A 16,318-nucleotide genomic window follows, 5' to 3' on the forward strand; every position below is an offset into this window, starting at 1 on the left:
ATCATGATCGTAAAATGATAATTTCAATTAAATAGATAATTCTGAGTATGAGAGAAATTTAATAAATAATAAACATTTCAAAAATAAACACAGTCCATCCCTCACCTGTTTTACGATCGGTTGTGTTTGGGTTCAAGTACAGCCATCGATCAATTCAATTTTGGCTTCGGGACACGTGCATGTCACTATCCTAGATACAAGGGAACCATTAGTATGCATCAAAAACATCAAGAGGGACCCACACAGGTCACCCCCAAAATGTACAGGCATTGTCACTAGGTGACAGTATTGTCATTGGAAACACCCATCGAAAATAGGGCATTTCCACTGAAAATATCAGTATTGTTTTCGGTGGAGGTGATAGAGAGAACATTAGGCTCATTTTTCCACTGGAAAAAACCCATCGGAAATAGCTATAGTGCTTCCTGTGCCATATTTCTGGTGGACACAGAAATGTACAACTCGAATTGGGGCTTTTCGGCTCGGGCCCGATTGCCAGGATTTGTTCCATGGAGTTTGTAGGAGATGTTTCTAGCATCATTCTAAGCCAAGAAAATTCCATTTCCATTGAGCCATTTGGGAGATATATCGATTGAACGATCGAAACCCTAGTTGGTCTTTTGGCATTACATGTTATCGGAGCTCACTGGGCTTGGTTTGAGCTCGGCAACAACACCAGGAGGGTAAAACAGCCAACCCAAAACCTTGACATAGTTTTTACATCATGATTCTACCCATATCTAGCTTTTCCTAGGTCGAAATGAAGAGAGAGAGTGGCATGGGATGTTGTACTTACCTCTGGCGGTGATTCTGGCAACAAGGCGACAACCGGCACTAAGGTAGGCCTTCAATCCACTTCTCCTTCTTCTTCTTCCTCCTTCCTCTCTTCTTTCTCTCCTCTCCTATGTTGGGCACAAGGTAAATGAGGAAATGAATCCTCATTTCCCAACTAATAACTTAAGTTGGCCCTTAGGGTCCGTTTGGTTTGGGCCTCTGTTGAACCAATCTGCTTAAAACGAGTTTCAGGGCACGATGAACCGCACAATTGGGTCCATAAGGTGTCCACATCAAGAGGAAGATGTGGAGGATGATTTGGGATCATTCAGAACCATTTATGATGCGAGTGGCGGGACACACGGGCATCGAAACCTCGACAACAGCCAATGTACCCACCAGAAATAGGCACCGGATTCATGCCCAGGCTGCTTCTGGTGGCTTGTTTCTGGTGGTCAAGACAACCTATTGTTATGATAGCTTGCTGTCCCAGGGTTAGTCTTGCACGAGTGGTTGCCCTTAGACATGCCCAAGGCTTTTCGGCAATTATGATGTATGTCAAAAATCAAGTGTGGGGAGTTAGGTCACTTACCATCTAGGATTGGAAGGTATGAATCCCCTCTAGTTAGATAGGCATGAAATGCACAAACACGGGGGGTCATCTCTACCCCTTTGGTAATGAGCAGCCATGAGGCGAAACCTGATCGTACTTCTAATGTCCAATCCGAGGCCTATCACAACAGTTCAAATTTGACCAGATTAGGGCACGGGTGTAACACATCCAGTGTATTAGGAAGTAAGAATTAAAACTTCAAGATAAAAGTCTAATTATTGTGAATTTAATGTGTGCGATAGAGATATGATTAGGATATGACTAATTTCTTCTTTGGAAGCACACATTGATTGACGTCTTGAAATAGTGAGATCCATGCATCATTGGATGGCTAGTGCTCAGGAAGTGAGGAATGCTTGAGAAGACGATGATGACAATGATGGTGGTGCAAGGGAGGCCTTGGATCGAGGCCCAATGACTCAGGGTCAAGCTACCCAGGCGGAAGATGTGGAGCCACGTCCTGCCCCTAAGAAGTCATATGCAAGAGCGGTTGGGAATACATCTTGGCCTATAATCGACTCTCTTCCAAAGCCGATTGAAGCTATCAACATCAGGAGAATTGTAATTCCTCAACATAACTATGAATCAAAGAGACAGATGTTTAGATTTGCACTGATAGGGCGAGTTAATTTTCGTTTGATCTCTTTGGATGATCTGCATAAGGAGGCACGAGAGAATTGGAAACTGAGTAAGGGGGAGACCATGCATCCTTTGGGGAAGGGGTATGTAATTTTTCAGTTCCAGTGCGAACAGGATAAGGCAACAATATGGCAGAGCAGTCCTTTAATGATGGGGGAGCAGGCGATCCGATTCCAGCAATGGAAATCAGATTTTAATATCCATGAGAAACAATCATGGTCCAAACTCGTTTGGGTTCGCTTTCTGGACCTTCCCCTCGAGTATTGGAATGAGAATGTGTTGTTGTCTATTTTAAATGTAGTAGGGCACCTTGTGGGATTGGATCGCAGAACAAGGGAAGGAGTCATGGAACTCTTCGCCAGAGTTCTAGTCGATGTGGACATCTTGGAGGTGGCAACTCGTATCGAGGAAGTGCAAGTGGAATGGATGGAACCAGGAACTACAAAGGTCTTTGGGTTTCACCAGAAGGTGCTGTATAAAGATGGACTAGAGTGATGTAGGTACTGCAAGAGGATCGGGCACCAACTAGGAGCCTATAGATTGAAGAAGTCCAACAATGAGAAAGAAAATTCTTATGTAAGGGCGGCGAGCTTTCCTGGCACCGTGTATATTCAAGACGGAGTTGACTCAGCCTATGCCAACTCACAACGAACTCGATTGTCTAGAAAGGAAAGAACAATAGGAGGGGATTCTCCCTTATCTCATGTGGGATTGTCTCCTCTTGGAATGGACAGTGGGGGAAATATTCAAGTAGTTTTAGAAACTTCCTTTTCAACCAAGAACAATAAGGGAAATGCTATATTAAATGACCTGGATGGATATTTGAATTCAAATTCAAACTTTCCAGAACTGGAGGATGGTGAGGTGGCAGCATTAGAAGCATATGAGGATTTGGGTGAACCGATTGTTGACCCTTATGTGGTGGAACAAGTTCCCTTTGGTCCAACTAGGGCACTGGACTAGGGTGAATCACATGCAACTGGACCAGGGCGACTCACATGCAACTGGACCAGGGCTAGTCTTACTAGCTCAACCATCTCACCCAAGGAGAGTTCAGGCGACTAGGGCCAGAGAAGGGGGTGTTGGTGCGTCTCGTGGCAACCGAAGCTTTTCCTTAGAGTGAACTCAGCCTCATGTAGAGGAAAGGGCAATGAACCAAATTCCTGAGATTGAGGTAACAGATGGCAGGGTGTCTTTGATCTTCCATGAGATAGAGGAGATCGACAGAGCTATCACCGCTCATGAGAAAGTTAGTGCAGCTGCCTCGCGAGCAGGTAAGACCAGTAAGAAGCATGTTGGTCAGGCAAAGAAGTCCGACAAAAGTACTGCCAAACATTGTTAATAATAAAAGTCCTCTTCTGGAATATAAGAGGAGTGAAGAAGGCCTCTAGTGTCAGAGCCTTACGATCCATTTTAAGAGATCATTCTCTGGACATTATCTGTTTGGCTGAGCCGATGGTTAAGGTCAGTGATTTCCCTTCACTGTTGGTTAACAATTTGGGTTACAATGTAGACTTTATTCACAATAATAGGCATGAAAAATTCCCGAATATGTGGATTATTTGGAGACAAGGTGTCCCTTGTCCTTTGGTTATCTCAGCGTCCGATCAGTAAATTTCAGTCATGGTGGATTGGTTAGGTGGTAGTGTAGGTTTAACTTTTGTGCATACAAATTGCTTTAAGGCCAAATGTAGAGAGCTTTGGATGGAGCTGGGTTTGGTGGTGAATTCTACAATCCCTTGGTCCGTGATAGGGGATTTCAATGCTACCATCCTCTCCAACGATAAAAGGGGTCTAGGGAGATTCAATGCAAGCTCCGCTGTAAATTTCCAAAATATGGTGGATGCATGATGCAAGTCCCTTCCCAAGGCAAAAAGTTCACCTGGAAAAACAACCGTCGTCGAGGTAATGTAGCTGCTATCCTTGATTGAAGCTTCTGTAATAGTAAATGGCTGGATGTTTTTAAAAATATCCTCCAAAGGGTTCTGTGAAGAATCTCCTCCGATCATGCCTCTATTCTGGTGGTTTTGGACATGATCTCCAAGCCAGGAAATATCCCTTTTAGATTCAATAGTTTTTGGATGGAGAATGAACATTTTGATAATGTAATTCAGGATGGGATGGAATAAAGAGATATCTGGAAATCCTATTTACATTCTCTCTCAGAAACTTAAGCAGGTTAAATTGTTTATTAAGCCTTAGGAAAGAAACAATTTACCTAATGTTGATGAAGAAGTAAAGAAAGCTTCCGAGCATTTGAGCACAGTTCATAAGAAATTGAGGCAGCAAAGATGACGGATGATCTATTTGGGCACGAGGTTGATGCCAAAATGGCTCTTCTGAAAGCTATACAAATGTAGGACAATCTTTGGGCTAAAAATCAAAGCAGATGTGGATGAAGGATGGGGAAAAAAATTCCAAATTTTTTCACCTCTCAGTGTAAATGAGACGATCTCGCAATTAGATTCGGAACTCGCAAAATGCTGATGGGGAGTGGATGACTGATCAGCAGCAATTATCTTCATATATTTCTAAATATTATGAAGATTTTCACAGCACCTCCCACACTACCCCTCACCCTAAGCTGCTGGACTGTATATGTCACACCCCGTTCACACAGAACCGGATCGGTGACCGGGTTAACACCGGTTAACCCAAACCTACCAGGATCATCTGATACAGTATCCCACCACAGCATACACAACTAAGAAAGTGTTCATCAGTTCAGCGAAAGACTTAATTTACCTGTAAATATTCCTATTATACTTGATACCCAAATTGTAATACATAGTTAAGTACATGTGGGCCCGTAGGCATGATATTTACACAAAAGAATACAATTTACATATCAAGTACACAAAAGGGATCATCAAAAACACAAAGGGTACAACTCAGCTCGGTATCAAAAGTAGAGCTCAGCTCGGTATCAGAAGAAGAACTTAGCTTGGTATTAGAAGAAGAGCTCAGCTCGGTATCAACAGTAGAGCTCAGCTCGGTATCAAAACTGCGATCCCACAGCATAGCCCTCGCATGAGCAATCCGTGCCGTGCTCTAGTTCCTCGGGAACCCACCAATCCTCTTTAGGGAATTTAACCATGGGGCCCGACCCGTGCTCTTCAGTTTGATGACCTGCAAAATCATCTAAAAGAGGTGCACACGTGGGATGAGCTCACTAGCTCAGTAAGTGGAAAGAAAGACCACACAGCAGTCCACACAGCAAATCACAACCATATGCTCTATATGCTATGCAATTCATTTTTAATCACATCCACCTAAACAACATTACTAAGTCCTTGGTTTAGTGCTACTACAACCACAGTGCGCGTATACTCCAGGTACGAGCCGTAAACTCCATCCCGTAATACGCCCATAGGGCTGTCGGAGAAGGCCCACCGTGAGTACTCAGAAAAGTAAAACATACTGACCACCGGCTCTCAACAAAAAGTAAATGACAGAAATAAAGGTGCTGACTCTAGCAAATTAAAAGCAGTATGATTGGCCCTCTTGAATATACCACTAGGGTTGCTGACTGTCCTAATGACTAGCCAGGCGTATGTCTAACCGCCACAGTGACCCAACTACCATGACCACTGGTTCCCCCAAATGGTAACCCAACACCTCAACCCCTGTTGGGAAGGGTCGTAGCACGGGAAGGTGATAATCCTACACCGCATGCTCCTATATGACATAGTACGATTACATAGTGCCTCCGCGTCCCATTCCACGGGCCACCAATGCACTCGTTTCCAAGCCGACTATGGCATCAAGCCTACTAAAGCATTATGCACAATGATGTCATCATTCATCACATATTCACATCATCATTTGACATTAAGAAAATAAACACAACACACAAGTCATAATAATATGAGGATGGCTAAGTTACACATAATTCACATGATGACATGACTAGTCTAGATACAATTAAATGAATGCCAAACAAGCCTTATCATAAGGCCAAACGTCCTCTCCCAACTTACCTGTAGTGTACAAGGACTCACGCTCGGTACGGGTGAGATTCGATGCGAGAAGCGTACGTTTTGGTGAACCTAACATAAGTGAATGGGGTTAGCATTTCACCATTTTGGACCAATGACAAATCATGTTTAGAATCCTAAAAGAAGGTCGCACATCCGTTTTGGATCCGTTTGGATGTAAAAATCACGTTGGGAGCCTCTCGAGTGGGTCCGACAGCCCACCTGTCATGACCCACCAGTCAGACCCACCGGTCATGACCGGCGGGCAGGTCGACCCACCGGTTGGGGCCGTCAGTTGGGCCCGAGGGTCCTACTAAGACCAGCAGGCAGGTTGGTCCACCGATCGATCCATCGGTTAAGCCCACCGGTTGGCCCCGAGGGTCTGCCCTCTCAGGCGGGTGCCCTCAGGCGGGCCATTTGGCCCACCGGTCTTGGCGGGAAAATGCCATTTTTGCCTAAAACCTTCCCCAACCTTTGGGGAAACAAATGGGGCTCTTCCCAACCCATTCTCCACACATTCAAGGTCTCATAAGATGGTTCTAACCTAGATCTAGGTTAGATTTAAGGAATGGAGAGCCATCTTACCTTCTTTGCTCAAGAACTCCTTCAAAACCCCAAAATCACTTCAAATCACCAATGCTTTTGCCAACCTTGTAAGCACTTCTTCAAATCCTTCAAAATCAACACATATATCATCTATTAAACCTTAGATCCATCATCTCAAGGGGGATTTACAAGACCTCAAGAAACTCTACCCAAATCAAGGGTTTTACTTGGGTATGGTGAAAGTTTAAGGAACCTAGCCTTTGCTCACCTCTAAACGTAGATCTCGTATTGGAGATCACTCTTCCAGGGTCGGAATGGGAAGATCAAGCCTCAGCGCCACTGAAATCCATCTCTTCTTGCTCTTCCTTCTCTTTTCCTCCTCTTTCCCTTCTTTTCTCTCTCCTCTTTACTCTTCTCACCAAACGTCCGAGTGTCATAAATGAGAAAAAGAAAGAGGAAAACATAAAATAGCTATTTATACCTTTTAAAACATCTTGTAACCTCATGGGTGGGTTACTCAAATGGGCGGATGCACCCACCTGTGACCGCCCACTTGAGAGCCAAAAATTGGCCAATAAGTGGGATTCTGATGGGATTCGACTCTTGGCATGAATCACCCTCTCGACGTAAGGTATATTGTACGTATACGCTTTAAAATACAGCTACATACCTGGTTTATCCGTACATGGCCTTATGATATGTGCATATACACGGTTTGGGTACACCCGTCTCCTCTAGCATTGGCTCGGACTTGTCTGGCCAGCCTGTGTTTAAGGTCACCCTTGCCATCATGGTCCATAAGGAACCCGCCTTAACTCTCTCTGGTTCAGGTCCTGCATGGTTAAACCGGGTCAACCGTGTAATCAGACCGAGTTTAAGAAGTAGGGTATTACATTTACCCCCCCCCCTTTCTGAAAATTTCATCCTCGAAATTGGCGTACCTAGTTGTTCAAAAAGATGAGGATACTTGGCTTGGATTTCATCCTCTTTCTCCCAAGATGCTTCTTCAAGTGAATGATTTTCCCATCGCACCTTTACGTAGGAAATGGAGCGGTTGCGAAGGGTTTTCACCTTTCGGTCCAAAATTTTAGCTGGCTGCTCTGTATAGGTCATATCAGCTTCAGCATGGATACATGAAACACGTTTTGAACATCCCCGAGTGAAGGTGGTAGAGCAAGTATGTAGGCTACTGAGCCAACCCGGGCTAAGATCTCAAATGGGCCAATGTATCTTGGGCTCAACTTTCCCTTTCTGTGAAATCTTTGCAACCCCTTAGTAGGAGAGTTCTTGAGAAACACCTTTTCTCCTGGCTGAAATTCAATATCTTTTCTGCGGGTGTCTACATAGCGTTTTTGACTAGACTGAGCTGCTTTAATCCATTCTCGAATAACATCGACCTTGTCACAAGTCATCTGTATCATTTCAGGTCCTAACATTCGGCGTTCGCCTACCTCATCCCAATACAGAGGAGTTCTACATTTCCTACCATATAATGCCTCATATGGAGCCATCCCAATTGTTGCTTGGTAACTGTTGTTATAGGCAAACTCCATAAGGGGTATATATTCTTCCCAAGTACCACTTATTTCCATTGCACATGCCCTGAGCATGTCTTCTAATATCTGTATGGTTCGCTCTGACTGACCATCAGTCTGTGGGTGGAAAGCAGTACTCAAATTCAGTTGTGATCCCAAGGCATGTTGGAAGCTTTTCCAAAATCTGGAAGTGAACCTTGGGTCCCTATCTGATACAATGCTCACTGGCACTCCATGCAAGTGCACTATGTTATCCATATAAAGTTGTGCTAACCTGGCCATAGAGAAATTGGTCTTGATGGGTATGAAGTGAGCAGTCTTAGTAAGCTGATCAACGATCACCCATATCGCGTCCTTCCCCTTATGTGTACATGGTAGTCCGGTGACGAAGTCTATTGTAATCCTATCCCACTTCCATTCTGGTACTAGGAGTGGCTGAAGAGTACCATAAGGTCGATGCCTCTCAGCTTTTACTTCTGCCATGTAAGACAAGTCGCTACATATAGAGCTATTGTGACTTTCATGCTTGGCCACTAGTAATTTTGTTTGAGGTCTTTATACATCTTTGTACTTCCTGGGTGGAGTGAGTACTCGGAACTATATGCTTCTCGCACTATCTTGTCTTGTATATCCAAATCATCGGGTACACACAATCTGCCTCAAAACATCAATGCTCCATCACTGGCTAAAACAAAATTTGGGTCGTTCATTGTTTGATCTTGAACCTTAACTCTGATCCGCTGTAATTCAGGATCCAAAGGTTGTTTCATTATTACCTCTTGCCTAATAGTCGAATGCACCTGTAGAGCCGTCAAGGATACAGTCAACCATTTAAGGTTTTCTGGTTGACGTTCAAGCTCTAAGGTTGCTCCTTCATATAAGAGAGCTTCATCCATTAGCGTCGCCTCTTGTACCAGTGGTGGGCTGACTGCTAAGTATGAGAGTGACACAGCCTGTGCCTTCTGACTCAACGTATCTGCCACTACATTAGCCTTGCCCGGATGATACTGAATGTCACAGTCATAATCCTTCATGAGCTCAAGCCATCTCCTCTGCCTCATATTCAAATCCTTTTGGGTGAAGAAGTACTTAAGGCTTTTGTGATCACTGTATATCTCGCACTTCTCCCCATACATGTAATGTCGCCAAATCTTGAGGGCAAAAATGACTGCGGCTAGTTCCAAGTCATGAGTGGGGTAGTTCTTCTCATACTCCTTTAGTTGTTGGGAAGCATACGCTATCACCTTTCCTCATTGCATGAGAACACAACCCAACCCAACTTTGGAAACATCAGTGTAGACTGTCATTCCACCTGTGCCTTCAGGGATGGTCAACACAGGGGCCGACACCAACCTCTTCTTCAATTCCTGGAAACTCTTCTCACATTCCTCTACCCAGTCGAATTTCACACCCTTTTTGGTTAATTTAGTCATTGGTGCTGAGATTCGAGCAAGATTTTCAATGAAGCACCGGTAATACCTAGCCAAACCCAGGAAGCTTCTAATTTCAGTGACATTCTTAAGGCTTTCCCATTCTACTACTGCTTTCACCTTATCAGGATCCACCTCGATTCCGGCCTTAGACACTACGTGCCCCAGGAATCCAACTTGCTCAAGTCAAAATTCACATTTGCTGTATTTGGCAAACAATTGTTGCTCTCTCAACCTCTGTAACACCATTCTCAAATGTTGAGTGTGCTCCTCTTCTGTCTTGGAGTAGATCAGGATGTCATCAATAAAAATCATTACCCATTTATCGAGGACATCGTGAAATACTCGATTCATTAAATCCATGAATGCTGCCAGTGCATTAGTTAACCCAAAAGATAGCACTAGGAACTCATAGTGACCATACCGAGTCCTGAATGCTATCTTGGGTATGTCGCCGCTCTTTATCTTGACCTGATAATAGCCTGATCGAAGGTCTATCTTTGAAAATACTTTGGCACCCTGCAGCTGGTCAAATAAATCATCAATGCGTGGCAATGGATACCGGTTCTTAATGGTTAGCTTATTTAATTCTCGGTAATCGATGCACATACGCAAGCTGCCATCCTTCTTCTTGACAAACAATACTGGGGCACCCCAAGGTGAAACACTTGGGTGAATAAGCCCCTTTTCCAATAATTCCTGCAACTGCATCTGCAACTCCTTCAGTTCGGCTGGTGCCATTCGGTATGGGGCTTTAGACACTGGAGCTACTCCAGGAACCAAGTCTATTGCAAACTCCAAGTCTCTATCAGGCGATAAATGCATCAGATCATCTGGAAAGACGTCGGGAAACTCTTTAACCACCTTTACCTCTTCTAGAGGTGTAATCCTTGCATCAACATCAAGTACCGATGCTAAGTAGCCCTGACATCTGCTCTCCAACAACTTTACCGCTTGAAGGGCGCAGACGAGGACCTTTCTCACCTGTTTCATTTTATCTGCTCGGTATATCAATTCTCTTCCTTCATCATCTGTCACCTTAATCAGCTTTTTAGCACACATCACATTAGCTCGATGAGCCGTCAACCAATCCATGCCCAGTATAACATCAAACTTCTGCATATTGAACTTAATGAGTTATGCCTCCAATTTCTTCCCACTGATCTCCACTGGGCACGCCCATACACCTCCTTCAACTGTGTAACTTTACCAGTAGGCATACTAACAATCATCCCATGATCTAGGGTCCTGGGTGGCATGCCAAGTTTCTCAGCAAATCTCTTAGATACGAATGAATGTGTAGCTCCTGAATCGAATAAAACATAGGCTGGTATGCCCGATATAGATAGGATACCTAGTGTAACAATGCATATAATTTCAGCAGGTCATCAATATTTAACATAAGGAAATTCTTAAATTTAAAATGTACCTGCTACCACTTCTGTGCTGGCCTCAGCTGCCTCAGCTGATAGGGCATATATCCTTCCCTGCGATTGATTCCCCCGAGTTAAGGGAGGTAGGTACGCAGAGGGCTAACTGGAGGGCAAGGCTGGTCTGACCCGACAGTCTTTTGTATAGTGCCCATAGGAATGGCAGTTAAAGCAACGGATCTGAGATGCTAAAACTGGGGTGGGGCCCCTCTGCACTTGACCCGTTAAAGATGGAGGTCGGGGCGGCCTTGGAACTATAGGTACCGCACTAGTGTTTGGGAGGAAAGATGTAGATCCCAAACCACCAGCCGGTCGAGGAGGGTAGCCAGATGGCCTATAAGGCTGTCTATATGTAGGCCCAGAACTGTACGACCCACAGTATGCCTTGGAGGAGTTTCCCATATCCAAAAATGGATTTGTTCTCTTCCACAATCTAGGTGTGAGGGACTGTTCTCCCTTTTTCTTATCTTCCACAGTCTTGGCCTTCTGCACAATCTGGCCATAGTCTGTCAAGTCTAAGACCTCAAGTATAGACCCAATGGATGCCTTTAGGCCCTTCAGAAATCTTGCAGCCTTTTCTTCAGTTGTCCTCATATGCCTAGGGGCAAAATGGAACAAGCTCTCGAACTGCTGCTGATACTCAAGGATAGTCTTACCTACTTGAGTTAAGGCCATAAATTCCGTCTCCTTGTGGTCTCTGAAGCTACGTGGGTAATGATTATCCAAGAACAACTCCTTGAACTGTTCCCAGGTGGGTTCCGGATGTGCGGCCAATAATATGGGCTTAGAGGCTTGCCACCAAGAGTTGGCCTCCTTCTTGAGTTGCAACCCCGCACAAATGAGTTTCTGTGCATCTGTGCACTCAATCACCTCAAATATTTTCTCCAGCTCTTGGATCCACTGGTCTGGCTCCAGAGGATCACTCCCCACCTTTCTCTTTTTATTATATATATATATATATATATTTTCAAGTTTTCTCTCAACCGGCGAGCTGCCACCGACGGGCTTACACCGAGCGGGAAAAATGAACAGGGCTTTTAAGCCCCTGTTCCTCTTGTTTCACCCATCTTTCTCCCTCTCTCACTCTCTCTCTCTCAGGCGATTTTGGAGAGCTTCTTGACGCTTCCACTCGCGATCTCACTCAACGATCCGGCAGTTTTGGGAAGATTTCAACCCCTCTACTTACAAGTAAATTTCTTCCTCATCTTCTTCTCATAACTTACATTTTGGGGGTAGAACTCATGAGTAGTCTTCAATCTCAATTTCTTTCCGTGTTTTCTTCCATAGAATAGTGATTTCATGTGAACATGATGTTCTCTCTATGATTTTTTTCTAGTGTCAGGATTTACTTCTCACTTTTTGAGAGAAAACCCCAACCGTGCCCTAGTTTTCTCAAATTTGGGGATTTCTTCAATTTCTGCTCTTTTCTTCCCAATTAATAACTTAATGCAATGCCTTATGTTTGATTTGTACTTAACATGTTGTAGAGATCATAGAAAGTCCCTTATGTTTGAAATCCCATTTCTTCCCATGAAAATCCATCTTTCTGTGTTGGGTTTCTTTGATTCTCTTTCCATCCCTTCATACTTGTGGATTCCTTTCACCTCAATATCATAATAGTAGATGTTTTTTTTTTTTTTGCATATTCTAGATTGTATAATGATGGCATTTCATCCATGGACATGTAAGCTTCAAGCTTTACTCTATTGTGAGACTTTTTTTTTTCTTATTGAGAATTGGGGTTTTTTTATCATTTCTTACTTGCCATGCTTTATATGCCGTTGTCACATTTTTGTTTTGCCGTAATTTCTATCTTGTCACTCATCCATAGACTTTCTATCATTCCTCACTTGTCACATTTCGTCATATTTCTATTTCGCCATGATTTGGATTTTGGGGCTTCCTCATATTGCTCACCCACCTACTTATTCCCTTTGTTATTCCCTTTTTTTTCCTTACCATTTTTTCCTCTTTTCTTGCCAGGATGTCTTCTCGCAAGGGCAAGGGACCTGCATCCTCTTCTACTCGGCGTAAGACCACCGCTTCCAAACGGAAGAGTGCGGGGACTAGTTCCCCAGCCCCTCGCACAGGGCGACCCGGACCTGCCCCTAGTGATTCTTCCGACTATGACGAGGAACTCTTCCACTGTTCAGAGGTAGCAACCAACTGGCAGGCCTTCCTGAAGAGGTCTGTAATGATGGAGAAGACTATGGTAGTTGGTGACTTCCATAAGGCTCAGCTTCAGGAGAGATTCACCGCACTGGGCTGGCAGTCTATCCTCCACATAGACCATCAGTGCTACGAGCAGCTGGTTCGTAGATTCTATTGTAACCTGGAGGTTTCCTACCAGTATGGGGAGTATGTGATAACCAGCATGGTGAAGGGGCTGGACATTCAGCTGACCGTGGACACTCTGGCTAGTATCTTGGGTATTTCTTCAGCTGGGCACCATTTCTACAGTCCTCCCAGGAGTAAGCCCATAGGCCCGTTCATGAGTTAAGAGACACCGGACCACATCTATAAGACCATCTGTGGCAGCACAGAGCGTCCTGATTCTGAGACATCATTTTACCCAAAGGTTCGTGTGTTTGCCCGTTTGGTCCAGTTCAACTTGCTCCCCAGAGGAGGTCATCAGAACCAGGTGGGCTTCATGGCAGCCTTCTTAGCTTACTGCATCTATACGGCCTTAGAGGGAGGTGCCGAGCACTTGTGCTTGCCTTACGTCATCCTCAAGACCATGGAGCACCATACTTCTCACACTGAGGATAGAGGATTTCCATATGGCAGGATCCTCACCAGGATCTTTGAGTTCTTTGGGGTGGACCTGAGTGGTGAGGAGGGGAAGATGCCAACAGATAAGTTTGACAGGGGGAATCCATTGAGGATGGGTCTCCACACTCTTATGGATGTACCTCAGAGAGCGGGAGCTCAGAGAGGTACAGATAGGAGGGCTGCCCTTATGGAGGATGTTCCCATGGAGGAGGAGTCTAGTGAGGAGGATGAGGACTATGTTCCTCAGGGTGGGGAGAATGATTTTGTGGATGAGGACATCCTTGAGGAGGTGCCTCATGAGTCGAGAGGTGTTGATCCTGGCTTCACGAGAGCTGTAGGCCCACAGCATAGAGCCCCACCACCTAAGAGTGGCACCTTTAATTTTGAGGGCATGATGACTACCATGAGGGCCTTGAAGGACGGGCAAGATCAGCTGTTAAGAAGACTGGATGAGAGTGCTTCTAGGGAGGAACACATCCTGGAGAGGTAGGCTACTTTGGAGAATTCCTTTCTCCAACTGGGCCAGGACTTGGATACAACGGCCAATGCCATCTCAGCAGATTTTGGCCACCTTCGGAGGGACGTACAGCTGGTGAACTCGAGGTTCGACTACTACGACCGTAGACTCAATGTTAACTCTAGACCTCAGGTGAACGGAGTAGTAGTATTGGACGACAACGATGACGATGATCAGTGAGGACTTAGCTCATCCACACCAACTCCTCACCTGTTTCATGTTGTTGATCTTATTGTATTTTTCTTTCTTTTCTCATTCCTTGTACTTTCTCTATAACTGGACTTATCTGTGGGGTGATGTGTTTTGATAGTGGTTTATGGTGAATTTGCATGTTTGAATCCTTTTGTAGTTTAGTTGTGGTGTCTTTTGTTAATTTTGATCAGTGATATATATATATATATATATGTTGTTTATCAAGTGTTTGTGTGGAAAATTTTTGGAAATCTCGTTTTGCGCCGTTATGTTGCCGAAATTTCGTTAAACTCGTACTCGATGGGTTATGACATCAATTAATTAACCTTTAATTTTCTCTCATGCATGCCATGAATGCAATAACTAAATGCAACCATTTTTATTACTTTTTTTCTTTGGCTTTTATCTCTTTAAAGTTTTTTACATTAACCCAATCCCATTTCCTATTATAGATTCTATGGGGTCTAATGGTATGCTGTGAGTAGAGTAAAGCATCACGCTCTGATACCACCGTTGTCACACCCCGTTCACACAGAACCAGACCGGTGACTAGTTTAACACCGGTTAACCCAAACCTACCAGGATCATCTGATACAGTATCCCACCACAACATACACACAACTAAGAAAGTGTTCATCAGTTCAGCGGAAGACTTCATTTACCTGTAAATATTCCCATTATAATTGATACCAAAATTGTAATACATAGTTAAGTACATGTGGGCCCGCAGACATGATATTTATTTACACAAAAGAATACAATTTACATATCAAGTACACAAAAGGGATCATCAAAAACACAAAGGGTACAACTCAGTTCGGTATCAAAAGTAGAGCTCAGCTCGGCATCAAAGGTAAAGCTCAGCTCGATATCAAAAGGTAGAGCTCAGCTCGGTATCAGAAGAAGAGCTCAGCTCGGTATCAGAAGAAGAGCTCAGCTCGGTATCAACAGGAGAGCTCAGCTCGGTATCAAAACTACTGTCCCGCAGCACAAGCCTCGCACGAGCAATCCATGCCGTGCTCTAGTTCCTCGGGAACCCACCAATCCTCTTCAGCGAATTCAACCGTGGGGCCCGACCCGTGCTCTTCAGTTTGATGACCTGCAAAATCATCTAAAAGAGGTGCACACGTGGGATGAGCTCACTAGCTCAGTAAGTGGAAAGAAGGATCACACAGCAGCCCACACAACAAATCACAACCATATGTTCTGTATGCTATGCAATTCATTTTTCAATCACATCCACCTAAACAACATTACTGAGTCCTTGGTTTAGTGCTACTATAATCACAGTGCACGTATACTCCAGGTACGAGCCATGAACTCCATCCCACGATATGCCCATAGGGCTGTAGGAGAAGGCCCATCGTGAGTACTCGAAAAAGTAAAACATGTCGACCACCGGCTCTCAACATAAAGTAAATGACAGAAATAAAGGTGCTGACTCCAGCAATTTAAAAGTAGTACGATTGGCCCTCTTGAATATACCACTGGGGTTGCCGACTGTCCTAATGACTAACCGGCGCGTATGTCTAACCGTCACAGTGACCCGAAAACTGCGACCACTGCTTCCCCCCAAATGGTAACCCAACACCTCAACCCCTGTTGGGAAGGGTCGTAGCACAGGAAGGTGATAATCCTACACCGCATGCTCCTATATGACATAGTACAATTACATAGTGCCTCCGCGTCCCATTCCACGGGCCACCAATGCACTCGTTTCCAAGCCGACTACGGCATCTAGTCTACTAATGCATTATGCACAAAGATGTCATCATTTATCACATATTCACATCATCATTTGACATTAAGAAAATAAACACAACACACAAGTCATAATAATATAAGGATGGCTAAGTTACACATAATTCACATGATGACATGACTAGTCTAGAT

At 44.3% G+C, this 16,318-nt stretch overlaps 1 protein-coding gene across 1 annotated transcript; it reads left to right on the forward strand.

The window, feature by feature from the left end:
• The first annotated feature begins 1,801 nt into the window (after positions 1-1,801).
• On the forward strand, positions 1,802-2,521 carry LOC122064561. The gene has a single exon (XM_042628279.1). It carries the CDS (start codon positions 1,802-1,804, stop codon positions 2,519-2,521), a length of 720 nt encoding a protein of 239 aa, XP_042484213.1.
• The last annotated feature ends 13,797 nt before the right edge of the window (positions 2,522-16,318 follow it).

The sequence above is a fragment of the Macadamia integrifolia genome, chromosome 2 (genome assembly GCF_013358625.1).
Source record: "Macadamia integrifolia cultivar HAES 741 chromosome 2, SCU_Mint_v3, whole genome shotgun sequence".
NCBI lineage: Eukaryota > Viridiplantae > Streptophyta > Magnoliopsida > Proteales > Proteaceae > Macadamia > Macadamia integrifolia.

Excerpts from the sequence above, each read along its gene's own strand:
- LOC122064561 (XM_042628279.1), top strand. The coding sequence starts at position 1,802 with ATGACTCAGGGTCAAGCTACCCAGGCGGAAGATGTGGAGCCACGTCCT.